The sequence below is a fragment of the Thermobia domestica genome, chromosome 1 (assembly GCF_964235325.1).
Source record: "Thermobia domestica chromosome 1, izTheDome1.hap1.1, whole genome shotgun sequence".
NCBI classification, from domain to species: domain Eukaryota; kingdom Metazoa; phylum Arthropoda; class Insecta; order Zygentoma; family Lepismatidae; genus Thermobia; species Thermobia domestica.
In genome coordinates this window covers 29,620,040-29,635,861 of record NC_137454.1, presented here as the reverse complement: position 1 = coordinate 29,635,861, position 15,822 = coordinate 29,620,040, and the positions used below count along the sequence as shown (strand labels likewise).

General features: G+C 32.3%; 1 protein-coding gene across 9 annotated transcripts in view; it reads left to right on the top strand.

Moving 5' to 3' along the window:
- Positions 1–15,822, top strand: part of Obsc (Obscurin) — a 633,182-nt gene that overhangs the window by 588,111 nt on the left and 29,249 nt on the right. For all 9 annotated transcript variants that reach the window (XM_081756092.1, XM_081756083.1, XM_081756059.1 and 6 more), the window contains 7 exons: positions 639–860; positions 2,293–2,434; positions 4,610–4,804; positions 8,355–8,464; positions 10,647–10,802; positions 12,064–12,209; positions 15,223–15,387. In XM_081756092.1, the coding sequence (XP_081612218.1) occupies positions 639–860; positions 2,293–2,434; positions 4,610–4,804; positions 8,355–8,464; positions 10,647–10,802; positions 12,064–12,209; positions 15,223–15,387 (1,136 nt within the window). The remainder of the gene's footprint in view (positions 1–638; positions 861–2,292; positions 2,435–4,609; positions 4,805–8,354; positions 8,465–10,646; positions 10,803–12,063; positions 12,210–15,222; positions 15,388–15,822) is intronic.

The window sequence follows — 15,822 nt, the reverse complement described above, 5'->3', positions numbered from 1 at the left end:
TTACGGCACTGCACACATATACAAATTTGCGGATTAAAAATTGAAAACTTGTGGATTTTATTTATAAATGTGTATAGCATAATGTCCTAATCTTTATCCAATTTACCCTTACCTGTGTTCAGTCCAGGACTTTTTGTGCGGGTGTGATTCGAATACATTTATTTCTATTTGTAATGCTGGTTTATGTATTACTTGTATACTTTTTATGTCGTGATATCGGGTAAAGTTTTACATTTAAATAAAAGTGAAGATTAATAACTTAAAAGCTAGGCATGCTGGAAAGTTTGTATAAAAATTGACGCTTGTAGAATTTTTCCTCTCATGTTCTTAATATTCGTTTACACTCTTGTCAAAAGAGAGCTTCGTTTTTGACAGATATACTGTATATCTATCTATCTATACATACATATATATATATACATATATATATATATATATATATATATATATATATATATATATATATATATATATATATATATATATATATATATATATATATATATATATAGTAGACAGAGCAGAAGCTGTCCTAAATATAATAACACAAAATTTAAACCACAACTATAGTTAATGGTTTTGAGCGTTATTTTAATATAAATAGACAATGATTATTGTATGTGATTATCTTTTTCTAGGGATTGGTATGGAAATGCTTCCTGCAGGACATGGTTTAGGAGGCGACCACTTAGTGGTGCCCACACTCATCCATCTAAGATGGTATATCCTCCAGGTCTCACATACACTCCACCAGATACTCCAGAAGGTAGTCCAGCACCTAAGGACAGAACATGGGAAGCTCACGTTCCATCAAGGGAACCCATCAGCTACGACATTGGAATGGTTAAGTCTGAAAGTCAGTAAGTATGAGACTTTAAATAAAAATGTATAATACTGGGCTAATTTAATATTTTCAATTCAGAGCGGCATTTGTTTACTAGTTTTTAAAATGAAACATTTCGAAAAGTTACTATTGAGTCTGGGACAATTCTACACGAATAACCACCAATATACCGGTAATATATTAATGGTTAACAACACATCATTTGCAATTGAATATACGTGGCATTTATTTTTATGCAAACAAAAATGTTTAAAATTAATGATAAGTTATCTTAGAATTACGATTGTATTACACAAAGTATCTTGTTTCAATTCAGAAGATCAAATCTTCAAATTTAATTCATGACTTTGATCTCCGTAGCAACTTCCAGATATGTGAAAAGGAAAGAAATATTTTGGTAATATCTATTGAAAATGAGGTTCTTTTTGATCACATTATATACCGTATACTGATAAACTATCAAACTTTTCACGGGACTCAAAATTATTTTAATTGCAACAAGCATACATTCGATATGCCAATATGAGCTTCAGAATTAGTAATATTTTATTTTATTTTTGCTTTATAAAGCTTCATATTTTTTTTTTTTTAAATCTCTCAATGTATTCAAAAGTTTAATCAACATTAACCCGCTTATAAGAAAAATAATCTAAATTTCTATAAGAAGATTTATCAATTCTCTAAAGACGATGTTAACATTCTATTTTTTATGTCATTCTTTGCTAGTACTCTTATTTGCTACTAGCGTATATCCCACGTGTTACTGCGACAATATTTTTCATTTCTTTCTTTCCCTGCGTTTCAGTCTTCTTTGTCCTCGATATTGAATCTAACTGAATAACACAAACACAGTTTCATGGTTCTGCGGTCAATAGTTTCAGAGATCTGAGGAAAAAGAAGGAAAAACTTCCATTCTCCTCTTAGGATTTGCATTTGCAATATCTCAGAAATCTCGTGTAATCTGGAACATAGGACGCAAGGAGAACATGTATACAAATTTTCAAGGTTCTACACCTGACAATTTAATAGATCTTGCGAACGGCAAAATATCATTCAAGCCACTTCAAGTCGTATTTTGCAAACCCTGTATTATCTACAACCTAAGATGCAAGGAGAACATTTATAACATTTTTTAAAACCCTGTTTCCCTGAATTTACTTACATTCACTCTTATTATATAGACTTGTATTTTGTTTTTCACCTTTATGCGTTATAAAATAAAGATACTTGAGTAGTTTCTTAAATTAGACTAAATGATAACATCATAATTATATAAACAACTTTTGTTGTTTTAATAATTGGTTAGCAAAATAATAACAAAATAAATCTTAACTTATCGAAAAGGAAATTAAAATTATAGGAGCAGTTATTTATGTATCTTCTAGAATAAACTCCACAAACTCCGGTTTTAAAGAGAATAATGAGGATTATTTATCTATTTTTTTCAGTTACCAGAATGGTCCAGATACCTACCTTCTCCAACTTCGTGATGTTGACTTCCCTGTACGACTTCGTGAGTACATGAAAGTAGCAGCAAACAGGAGTCCAGGATACACGTTAAAGTTGAAAGACAGTTCGTTTGACTGGAGGGTAAGTTTTAATATTTGAATAAGGAAATTTAAATTACAGTATGGAACACGTGTAGATGAAAAAAGCTTCTTCGTATTGTATTTTAAAGTCATTGTAAAAGTAATGTTTTTAATATTTTTTATCAAAAAATGTTTAAAAAAAACTAGAAATTAAACAATAATAATTGAAGACTACAGGGAAAGAAGGAGGCACGTCAGTTTTTGATAATTTTAGACAATTACTCTTTTTCCACTGACTTACCCTCTTCTTCCCCTGTAGGCAAACTCTTTACCATTAAATTCCTTAATGGCTAACCTTCTTCTGACTGTAGGATTTATTCCACGCAAACTGCACTTTTCAGTCTACATTATTCTGCTGTTAACTCATTTTTGACCATTTCTTGACTTGCCTCCTTTTTCTTCCCTATCGTCTTCAATTTTTAAAACTATTTTATATTAATACTTATTACATGCAAAATTTAAAATCTTAATTATTTCTATATTGTTAGGTTTTCTTTTAACTGAAGAAATAGATGTGAAAATCAATTGAGATTGAGGTTTAAAAATCATAATACGAGACTATTGCAAATAATAGAAAAATGGTTAATAGAACGACCAATTTTATGTATATTCAACTGAGTCAAGGCTTATAGATACATAAAAATATACACCATCCACTGAGTCAAAGCTTATAGACAATATAAACATGCAACATCTACTGAGTCGAGGCTTATAGATATAATAAGAGTATGCAGCGTCCACTGAATCAAGGCTATAAATACAATAAAATCATGTAAGATCCACTGTGTCAAGGATTATAGATACAATAAAAACATGTAACATCCACTTAGTCGAGGATTCTAAATACAATAAAATCATGCAAGGTCTACTGAGTCAAGGATTATAAATAATAACATGCAAAACTCATTGAGTCAAGGTTTATATAAATACTATATAATAAAGACATGCAAGATCCAATGATAAGCTTATAGATACAATAAAAGTATGCAAGATGCACTGAGTCAAGGCTTAGAGATACATTAAAAACATGTAACATCCACTGAGTCAAAGATCATACATACAATAAAAACTTCAACATTCACTGAGCCAAGACTTATTATAATAAAAATATGCAAGAAGAAATCCTTCCTGATGCTAGAATATTACAAGAATGGTATGTTTTTATTATATCTGTTAATTGTAAGTTTTTATTATATCTGTTTTATTGTACCTGTTAATCATTTATTGCTACATGCTTGTATGGTGCCTATAACGCTTGACGCAGTGGATCTTGGAAATTTTCGTACATGTATGAGCCTTGACTAAGTAGAATTTACATAAAATTTTAAAAGTTAAGATACTGCAAATAAACGATCAATCAAATTTTAAACAACTTCTACCCATTCGAGGCAAGCTTACTTCATTTCAGAATCCCTTCGATAATAGACATAGTTTACGTCGATAAAACTTTAGTTTAATATACGTACATAGATTTCAAATAGACGTTCATTTTGTTAAAGTTTTCATTACTATAATACCAGTCATAACATAATATATGCAGTTGAAAAGACTGTAATTAAGTCATTCCAAATAATATTCATGACACTTCATTTTTTTAATATGCGTTTCTTGGGCTAATATTCAGAAAGCACAGCAGTATCTTAGAATATAGATTATATTATAAAGTTGAGTGATAACAATTCTTGGCGTATTTTTTAACTGGAGGAATATCAGTGTGTCATAATCATATTATGACATCATCACGTTATCATGCCGTATTCCTCAGCTTAAAAAAGCATTCCAGCCACTCCTATTTCATAGTATTTCCTACGTTCTAAGACGCTATGTTTTGCAAATTTTAATTTGTTTATTCAGCAACTGAGTTTCGTTTCACAACGTGAAACTACGATAGACTTCCAAACTATGTGATCCCTAGAATGATAAGGGTTAAATGAAACCTATTTTAGGAACACTGAATCCAAACTAGTATAAACTTCCAGACTATGTGGTTCCTAGAATGATAAGGGTGAAATGAAACTTATTTTAGGGACACTGAAGAACGACAACTGAAGACTACTGAGTAATATATCCAGTATATCTGTTATTGCACTGTAGTTTATAACAAGATTTTTTAAATAAATATATTTTGCGTTTCAAACACAAAGTTGTGTTAACTTACATTTCTGTTTCTCCAAAGGCTCCAGTAATCCGAGAAAGGAGAAGGTTTACTGATGTAATGGATGAAGAAATCGATGACGAACAAAAGGACCGCATTAATCGTTATGGTTCAGCGGACACCTACACTCTCCGACGGTTGCGGCGAGAACTTGGTACTCGGTTGGATGGACAGGCTGAAGCAGAAGCTCTTATTGAATACAAAAGAGAAGGACAGGTAAGATCTCAAATAAGGACTATTATCTGTATGTTTCGCGAAACAACTGTGAATATCCCATGACCAGTTTCCTGCTAACTTGAACCAATATAGGCTATGATAGTGTGACCAGTAAGAAGTTACAGGTAAAGGATTAGCTAAATGCTAATGGGAACGGGTGCTCGGTGAAGCGGTGGCAAACTTACCTCGTGCACTCAAAGGCTACAATCACGGAACTATTTGATAGAAATTTTGTTACAATGTTCATTGAGTCAATGTTGGCAGCCGAGGATACTAATCATGCACCGTCATGGGAAATTCTATTATCTTCACGTTATCATGGACCCGTATCGAGCAATAAAACTTAATACTTCATATAAAAAAAAACGTTGATTTTGCTATGCACAACTATTATTGTACTTTTACTTTATTATTGTATCATCATTTACACAATACATAATCTTTGTACTAAGCATGAAGTATAATTAATGCTAATTTTCTTTACCTAATGTCCGTAAAGATTGTTTCTAAGCTCAAATTCACTCCCATTAACTATTGGATCTTCTAAAAGGCTTGCTTGGACATGATCCACACGGAATACAATGACGGGAGAAATACTGAAAAGCAAGTATGGGTTAATTTTAGAGAAAAGACAATGATAGATGTCCATCGAATAGCTGTCAACAAAATGAAAAATTTAAAGCGAAAATACAGTATTGTACACACGAGATGAGTCGACTCTGAGAAAAACTTGATTTTGAGAGTGAGCCGATTGGTATGGTCCTATAAGTTGGTGGGGTGAAATAAGTTGTTGACATTCTCATGAGGCAATTTACATATAACCAAAAATACTAAATAAATTGAGTATAGAAAACGTAAGTTGGCAAAATAATTTCTATTGGAATTATTTCTATCCAGTAATTAAGAATATTTGCCTTATGTAACTGTGATATATTCTACTACAATAATTAATTGTAAACATTTTCTTAATAAAATATAACATGTCTAATAAGAGACTCATATGGTAGAAAGCATTGTCAGTTATTCTCCATAGTTAGGTACACTTAATAGCATATCTTTGATATAAATATCTTCTGAAATTTTTTACATATAAAAACTTAAAAGTTGTTTATAATAGGTTATAAATTTGTCTTTTAATGCTTTCTTTCAGCAGTAGGTTAATTGTGTATTAGTTATAACTGAATTAATTTGTTTCATGTAATTTATTTTACAACTAAATATTCATATTATTTTAGCAAGAGTATTGTTTGTATTAAAATTACTATTCTCACTATTATATATATTACTTCACAAATCTTAGAGTTATATTAATAAATCTACCATCTAAATAGAATATTAAATGAACTTGAAATTTTATTTTGTTTTCGTTCTAATGTTCTGTGAAAATAGCTGCCACATTTTCATGTCAATTAAAATACTTATTCAATTGATAAAAGTATGATAAAGTATACAATAGGTGCAAAATTGACACTATACTTACTACTTTCTCCTGCTGAAAATATCATTTTAATATAATTGCTTTATTTAGAGTTTAACGTCCCTTTCAGCACCGAGGCTGTATGAGACGAGGACCTACAGCTTAACGTGAGATCTAAATCACATGAGCTTCCATCATAAGTTGAAGTTAATTTTCCCGCACCGTACGATAACCATATAGCCACAGGAGGGAGAGGGGAAATGTCATCATTTTTCTATGTTATTCAAAGTAGATTTGTGGTGCCATTTTTTAAAAAATATGAAATTCGAATAGCGGTAAAGCACAGCATTTTTTCTTTGATTGTAATGGGGAAGTTTGATTACATGTAATTTCGTTTTTCTAGAGCTGTTATAAATATTTTATTTAAAAACTATTTAAATCATATTTTAAATGTAATTGAATAAAAAGCAATATTTCGAAAGCATCATAATCGATAGAAAACTTAAGACTTTTATGATTAAAATTGTTGAAATGCTAAAACTTCTGTACTAAATTTTACCTTCAAAATTGTACTTTAATAAAAGTATGATTGAGCTATTAATAGTGATGATATGAAGTGTGAACGTGAAATAAAAGTAAGGATAGGAACGGCGAAAGAAGTCTTTAGGAGGAAGAAAGTACTATTTTGTGGAGCCTTGAATAAGGAGTTGGGAAAAAGACTCATAAAATGCTTCGTGTGGAGTATTGTGCTGTATGGGTAAGAAATATGGACATTACACAAAAATGATGAAAAACGACTGGAAACTTTCGAAATGTGTGTGTTGAAAAGAATGGAGAGAATTAACTGAGTCGAATGAAAAAGGAATCAGAGGGTGTCATTAATGGTGGGCGAGGAAAGAACAATTTTAGATATTATTAAGAAGAGGAAGAGAAGCTGGTTGGGACATTGGCTAAGAAGGAACTATATCATGAGGGACATGTTAGAGGGTATGGTAGCAGGAAATGGAGGAAGAGGGCGAAGGAGACTGCAATTAATGGGAAATATCAAAACAGATAAATCGTACGTGAAGACGAAGAGGTTAGTGGAAGACTGTGGAGCATGAAAGCTTCTCAGTTGCAGCAAATGACTTACCAATAATGGCAGAATACCTACGATGATGATGTATTACCCCCTGGCTAGACAGCCAGTATTCTCACATTCTGTATGGAAGACTTCACTTCAGTATGGTTAGCTGATTAGAGTTTAACGTCTCTTTCAGCACTGAGGTTATATGAGACATAAACTTACAACTGAACGTGGAATCTGAATCACATGAACTCCCACCGGAAGTCGAAATCGGTTCTTCCGCACCAAAGGTGTGCACACTAATCATATAGCATGGAAGACTCAATTATTTTAGTGTGTAATTTATTTAGAATCCGTGTCGATTCCCCATAAAGATTATTTTATTCGAATTCCAAGTTAAGCTACAGGTATACGTTTTACATAGCTCGGTGCTGAAAAGATGGAACTTCAATCAATTAAAGTAAAGCCTAATAGATCAAATTTAGCACTAAAATTTTTCAAATGTACAAATGTTTCTGCCAAACGTTTATTCATGCAGTTTCTTCGGATAATAAAATAGACTTAGAACTTAAAATATACGTATTGTCGACAATTACAGTTCGAAGTTTTTTATTTGGGATGGCCTGAACTGGTTCCTAGTAGAACCAGTTTTCAGTTCTGAACGGATCCGGTTCCGGAACCGGGTTTTTCTGATCCAGGTCTGGAACCTGTTCCGAAACTGGTTCTGAAAACTAGATTTCCAAGAATCTGCCGGAACCGGAACTTTGTGGCCATCCCTATTATTTATTCAAAGGTGTCAAAAGCTTTTAGCTCATACTGCTTCTAAAAATAATAATTGCAATTGCTTTTGCTTCAACAGTCGTCAGCTTTTGGCGCGAATTTTTATGTACCCATAGACATATTTTAGGAAATTGATAACAAGATTCCATTATTTCTATTAGTGAACTGACATTGAAGAAATTCGTAAGTGAAGAGTTCATAAGTTACTTAAGTAATACTATAGTTAGTATTTTTTATTTTATGCATATGAGTAACTTTTACTTTCATAATTTTACTTCATGTTTCAGGCACCTTTCTTTAGAGAAAAACCACAAATGTTGGCCATTTTGGATGAACAACCCGCGGAACTGGTTTGCTACGCTGTTGGTGATCCCAAACCAATTGTACAATGGTTCAAGTAAGATTTCATTATTCATTTGCATACATAGTATTATGTACTTATTAATATTTAATGCATGAACCAACTATCTCATAACTACTTAAGAACTGAATGACTTTTTTGTTAATGAGCAAACTGATACGCGAAATACGATATTTAACTTCTTTAGAAAAAATGGAATGACATTACAATATATTTAAAATTATTAAAAACAATATTGGAACGATACAGAGAAATGTCATTGCTGAAGTGCGAGCTGATTCTTACCAGTCCAGCGATAACATTTTTGTGAGTTCCTCTAATCATGTTCCATACAACTAGTAATAAGTATGAGTAGAATAATGTAAACATTTTTGAAAACAATGTGATTAATTTCTATAGCAACAGTCACTAAAAACCACAATTTATTTATATTCGAAAACTTAATATATCATTATCATCCATGGATAGAGTATGAATCAATATGGTCGTTTAAGCAGTGGCTTCTCCTGTATGTGTTACATTAATTCACGATTGAAAATTATCTGACAGATTGATTTCTTTGAACACGATATACACAATAAAACGAATGTGGCTTTTCTATTCCCCCTTCTAGTTTGTAATTGGACTCATGTCCGCGTGGTTACGGGTTCGATTCCCGGTCGATGCTTTCCTATTTTCGGCGTCCACCCAGCGTCTCTTGAGGCAAACTGGGAAATCAGGTGAAAACGAAACGTGATGACTGCTGGGCCTAGAAAGCTCCTGATGCGCCTGTTAGGGCTCGCTGCTAGGCTGGACGTAGTTTAACCGGTCGCTAGTAGATGGCGCTGGAGCAGGCTTGGGCCCACAAAATAGGCTGTTTCGCCAAGTGTAGTTTGTAAATTAAGGAGTAACTAGTAATTATTTAAGTCCTTTATGGTAGTTATTGCTTTGCTAAGTCTTATTTTTTAAAACTTCCAAAAAAATATGCTGTCATTATTTAATATTTTATTGGAGGTCATTTAGCAATCCTGATTTTCTAATCTACTTTTCTGGATACTTTAATTTGCAATTAATCGACCAGAGGATTCTGAACATTGTATATACATGTGAACAACATTTACAAAACATATTTTATATGTACATAAAACGGAACATATAAACTCATCGAATAACCGATACATAACATGATTATATTCCACACTAAATGTAATTGTATTCCATGCATTGCATTCCGTATAATTGATTAACTAAAATACAAGTAAGAAACAAAACAAAAATAAAATATAGCTCAAACACATTACCCATGTGAAAACTGTATGAATGAAAACTATACTCTTATTATATATACTACACCTACGTTTTTGTACATAGCATATAATTTTCGTATTAGTTATAATTCTTGAACTACAATATTTAGTTCCATCGTTATTTATTTACAACAAATATAACTTTTCTCTATGCTTAATCTCGAAATTCATCTACAATGTTAAAGTTTAAAAATTCATAAAATTTATTTAAATGTCTTGAATAGGTGAAACATTAACTTCATGCAAAGCGTTCTTCACATGCTTGCCACTATTCTCAACAAACTTCCTGAGACATTCCACCATGTCTCTGTAAATTTGCATCAATGTCGAATTTTCCATTCGGTCAATAGAAAATGCCAGATCGTTGAAAACAAAGTCAATTCATAACAGTCCTTGTGTTGATTATTCGTCCAGAGATAATCAAAATTCCAGATTTCAAAACTCCCTACACGAGTCCCTAAGGTTGAGATCCGGTGACTATGGTCTCTCCTTTGGACTATTGGACTCTTTTTTCCATTCCATCTTCGAGGAAGAATGACAACCAACCATTAACTTGCATTGTTTTTCATAACGAGATATTGGTCTTTGTTTCAGATTTTGTAGAAATCGTATATAACTAATTTATTTGTTGTATTCTGGGGCACCGATAACATATTACTCATCTAGTTGACTTTTTGCAGTAAGCAGTCTAGGGTAGGGCGGCCAACCCGTTCCTTTTATGTACTATCTTGAGTATGCCACTCAAGAACGTTTGAAATGTGATTTTCTTAACATTTACTTGCCCGTGGTCCCAACTGTGTGCATTTCACTTATAAGATTTCTGCGTGCCTTCAGTTGACCACTTAATGATTGAAACTATTCCTAATAATTTTTTATACATTGTTACGAAACAACAAGTTGGATGTTGGATACAAGTTGTTTATATTTTTCAGGAATGATTTGGTGATAACAGAGAGCCACCGAATCAAAATTATTGAAGATGACGATGGCCGGTCTATTCTTAAGTTTGATCCTGCTTCCAATTTCGATCCTGGAGTATATAAGGCCGTTGCACGAAACAGGATTGGACAGACGGTAGCCAGAACGAGGTAATAATATAGAATACTCAATTTTTATATATTTATGTATATATATATATATAATTTCATTTTGCAATAAGTATGTTTTAGGTACTGAGTTCCTTCTTTCAAACCAACGCGTATGTTTTGGTAAATGAAAAGAAAACATCTTTTGTGAAAGTAGATTTCTAGAAATAATGCGAGATTAGAATTAATTTTATTATATATTCATATAACAAAAAGAATCACAAAAGTGCTTAATATTGTTAATATATTGTGTGAAATAAAAGTCTTCTGTAAAAGAAATTTAGATGTTTGTAAACTAATTTTTACGTTTAAATTCATTTTAGTCCGTAGAGAGAATTGCGAAACAACTTTTGGTAGATAATATTTAATGCCACACATCTTTTTATATTAAATGATTTTTAAAAAAATTGTGTATTCTTTTTTAATTGTGGCAAACAGCATACCTTGTATCATTAAAGTTCTGTTAAGTGTACCTTAATAATAATAAAACTGTTTATTGTACAAGAGGATAATAATTCAAATAAGAATACTTCAAACAATTTCAAATCACAAACTGCGAACAAAGATTTTATTGTTAGTATGTTGAAATATCAACTGTCAACGTTAACACAAAATTCTAAACCTTGTAAATCGTTATACCTTTAACCTTTCAAAGATGCACTGGGTACTACCCTGTTCAGTCTCAGACATATGAGATGGAATATCCTTATGAAATACCCATATCAAAGAATAGTAGGGCGAGTTATAAGAAGGAAGTTGAATCTTGAATCAAAGCTTGTTAGGTAGCTGTTGTGATCAGTCTTATTCAAATGTAGCATTTTCTCACCTTATGTTGTACTTGATTATTCATTATGGTAACTCTAGTATGAACTGATTGCTTTCCAAACATTTCATATAAATATGATGTGAATCATTTGATAGAAAAGTTAAATATGATTTACTTAATATTGAGACATTCATAAAAAAGTTAAATATGTTTTACTTAATATTAAGACATCCATGTTGAATTAATTGTCGTTTACAATGTACGGTACAGATGGATGTATCATCTTGTCTCCAATTGTTAGCAAACTGCTAACATATGACTAATTCAAGTATTCTACACCTAGGTTAAAAATGTCTGCGTTTATTCCATTGTTTCTTAAGAAAATTAGTCAATATGTTTAATAACTAAGTTCATAAATTTTCTCAAATCAAAATTAATAAAATTAAAATATCTGATCGTATTTTAAGAAGTATTAAACATTATCTACTCTCGTTGCAGAGTGGTACTTGCAAGCGTTCCTTCTGCACCTGACTCTCCAGAAGCTGCTGAGATTTCAGACACTGAAGTTCTGCTTCGTTGGAAACAACCAAAGAGCGACGGAAATGCTCCAGTCCTCTGCTATAATCTACAGTACAAAGAAGCAGGTTAATAATTTTGCGTATTCTTCTGTGGTTACAGATTTATGTTTTTTTTTTCATACATTTATTTTGTTGGAAAGCATTAATTACATTCAAATTTCTTCTTACGTGAGATTTTTGACACGGGCTCAAAGGTTGAATAAAAGCTAGACAAGTTTTGTTTCACACTAGAACTTGTTTCTATGATTAGACCAAAAAGCTTAAATCATACACGTCTTGCTCTGTTGCTGTACATAAATTCTACAATATTATTATTACTGTTCAAAGAAAAAATTTGTCCAAAGGTATATACGAAGGTGTCAAAAATTATCTGCAATATTGAAAATTCTTACTTTTTCATACTGACTTCTGTCCTCGTTTGTTTTATTGTTGTGCTATTCTGGTCATGCCATGGAAGTTTGATCTTAATTCCTCTACTTGTCATCCTTTTGTTGTAAATAGATCATGGCCGCTCCATTAGAAGTTCGCACCAAAGAGAAACAATGAGCAGTGATCCTGTTTTTTTGTGGTCGGAATGTGTACTCGTATCAAGGGCCGCAATCCACTCATGAAATTCATGAAAAATTCAAAAATGGTCGCGCAAGTGTTACGCACGAGAAATGAGGCGAACGACCATCTAGGTCACAAATGATGATGACAACACGTGTTAAGGTTCTGTTAGACTGACGAGTGACTATTGACTATTGTGCCGAAAGTCTGATGGATTGCGGTCCCTGATACACCTTCCGACCACAAAACCCGGATCACTGTTCATTGTTTCTCTTTGATGCAAACTTCTAACGGAGCGGCTACGATTTATTTGTGACAAAAGGAAAGCAAGTGAAGGGAATTAGGTTCAAACTTTCATAGCATGACCACAACAGCATAACAATAAAATAAACGAGGGCAGGGATCAGTATAAACAATGGAAGAAGAGTTATGTCAAAATTGCGGACAATTTTTGACTTACCCTCGTATATATAGTATTCAATAGACCTGATTAGATCTCATGAAGCTGAAAAATATATAGATAGATTAGTCAAAATTGTTATGCGTAGTTTTTGAGAAAAAAAAACTAGTTTTGTAAACCTAAAAATTGATGTTGTACGATAAGAACGCCATCTATTAAGATAAAACCGATATTGAAGCATACGCTAATAAAACTTTCCATGTCGACCTAACAAGACGACAATATGCAGCATGGTTAATTAGATATATCCCAAAAGTATGATTAATGCTTAAAGCGTCAATTTTTAATTGATTGGCCTAATTAAGCTGAACAAAATGATATGGGTGCGTGTAAAACCTCATGCGTAGTTTTCGAGAAAATAAAGAAAACAAAATTTGTTTGGAAACCTAAAAAATAATTCTGCACGAGAACCACTTTGAAACTGATATTGAAATATACTCTCATTAAGTCCTTCATTATAACACTAGCAAGATGACGAGTATAGTTAATTAGATATAGTCTAAAATAAACAGTAACTCTAAAATCTTAATTTCTGCTCAACTAAAATATTGTTCAAACATAAGATAATTATCGGTCAATAAAGTACATTAAGGTGAACGAAACAACAAGCTTGAGGACAAAGTCTCATGAATAGTATTTAAGAAAATCGAAAAAAACGAATTTTCTGGTTTTAAAATGTATGACGTTTGTTGCCGATAGTATTTGAAAGTTCTGTTTTTATTTTGTTGGAACAAATTGTTATTTATTAGAATGAAGATCCTCTTTAGTCGACTTTGGCGTTTGTTTATCCGGATACTCCTCCGAGATGCCTGAACCACGCTTAACCAAATTTGATTCTGTTTTGTTTGTGTTAATTCGAGAGCGTACGTTGAGTGTCGTAAGAGGTGGCATGTCGTGATCGGACATACCATTGATTATTCCTCAATCAAGAGTGCCTTCGAAATGCCTAAACTGTTCTTCACCAATTAACAAAAAATTGGCTACTTACCAATGACTCCTCCCTTGAAAAATTTAAAGATTTTGACGTTTCGAAACTCTCAGCTGGTTCCTTCCTCAGTGGCAAGGTGAAAAGGATTAAAACGGAAAGGAGATAAAAGGAGTAAAACCAGGAATACATACCACTATATAAAAATAACGTACAAAAAAGATCCTGAGATGAACTGCTCTGTTCACTCTGCTCTGTTCATCTCAGGATCTTTTTTGTACGTTATTTTTATATAGTGGTATGTATTCCTGGTTTTACTCCTTTTATCTTCTTTCCGTTTTAATCCTTTTTACCTTGCCACTGAAGAAGAACCAGCTGAGAGTTTCGAAACGTCAAAATCTTTAAATTTTTCAAGGGAGGAGTCATTGGTAAGTAGCCAATTTTTTGTTAATTTTGAATATCCCTCCATGCGCCCATGTAATTATAATGTTCTTCACCAAATTTGACATGGTGATTCGAGAGAGCGCGTTAAGTGTATCGTAAAAGAATCGCATGTCCCAATCGGACACACCAATGAGCAATAATCACCGAAAAATGGGATGCCCATAGATATAACCTTGGAAAAGCATTTGGCGCGAGAATTCTCATTGTAAACAATGGAAAACATAATTTTCGGCATTAGAAATAGGGCGAAGCCTTTTCATTTGTTCTGCGAACACAATTTTTCAAAGCTATTATGCTCTTAGCTTATATCCCAAATACAACCATTTGCATGTCGTGTTTGTTCATGAAAACAAGTGAAGCACTAAAAAAAAATTCTATGAATAGCCAATAAAGGTCGATCGCTTAGCTCCAAATTTTCAATTAATGCATACGTAGTTTATGTAGTGTGCATTGTTAACTAACAGTTTGCTGTCCTTCCTTTCCTAACAGTGTCATACATTGCCTCTCCGCACATACTCTTGTAAATATATTGCATATCGCTGAGATTATCTTACAAAATAAACCAAAAAAGAAAATATTTGTGAGTTATTCATTAGACATTTTCTAACTGACAGCCTAATGATAGCATTAAGCTTCTGCAGCATAACAATAAAATCGTGTTTATTTTTGCAGCAAGTCAATGTTTATTTTTGTCCTTCCAGACAAAGTTGATTGGATTGACGTGGCCAGCAACATTGATCATGAATTCTTCTTGAAACGGGACCTGAAACCTAGCACTGATCACCACTTCCGACTTGCAGCGAGGAACAGAATAGGGTGGAGTGAGAAAGGAATCCCAACAGATTTAGTGAAAACTAAAGAGCCAGGTGAGTTTCACATTTCTATTTTGATGGGTGCTGGTTGGAATGATTTTACTCATTAAAATTAACAGAAAAGGATAAAAGAATTATTTTTTGGACTCACAAGATTTGCTAGAAAAATTGAATTTTTTTTTCAAGATAAACTGTAGTAGTTAGAACTGACAAAGGAAATAAGTTTAAAAAGCTTAGTTAAAATTAAAAGTAAAAATAATTACGTATAACAAAAACAAGTGTGCAGAGATGATCCATTATTTCAAGCAAAACATCTTAATTTCTTGATTGAAGAATGTTATCGTACAGAAATCGAATTCTTTAACGAGAAAAGTTACTACCATGATATATATATATATATAGTTGAACTCTTATAGCTGATAAGCAAATGTCAAGTTAAGTACACAAATTAGTAAAAATGCTATTCTATGAAGACAGATATTGATTATT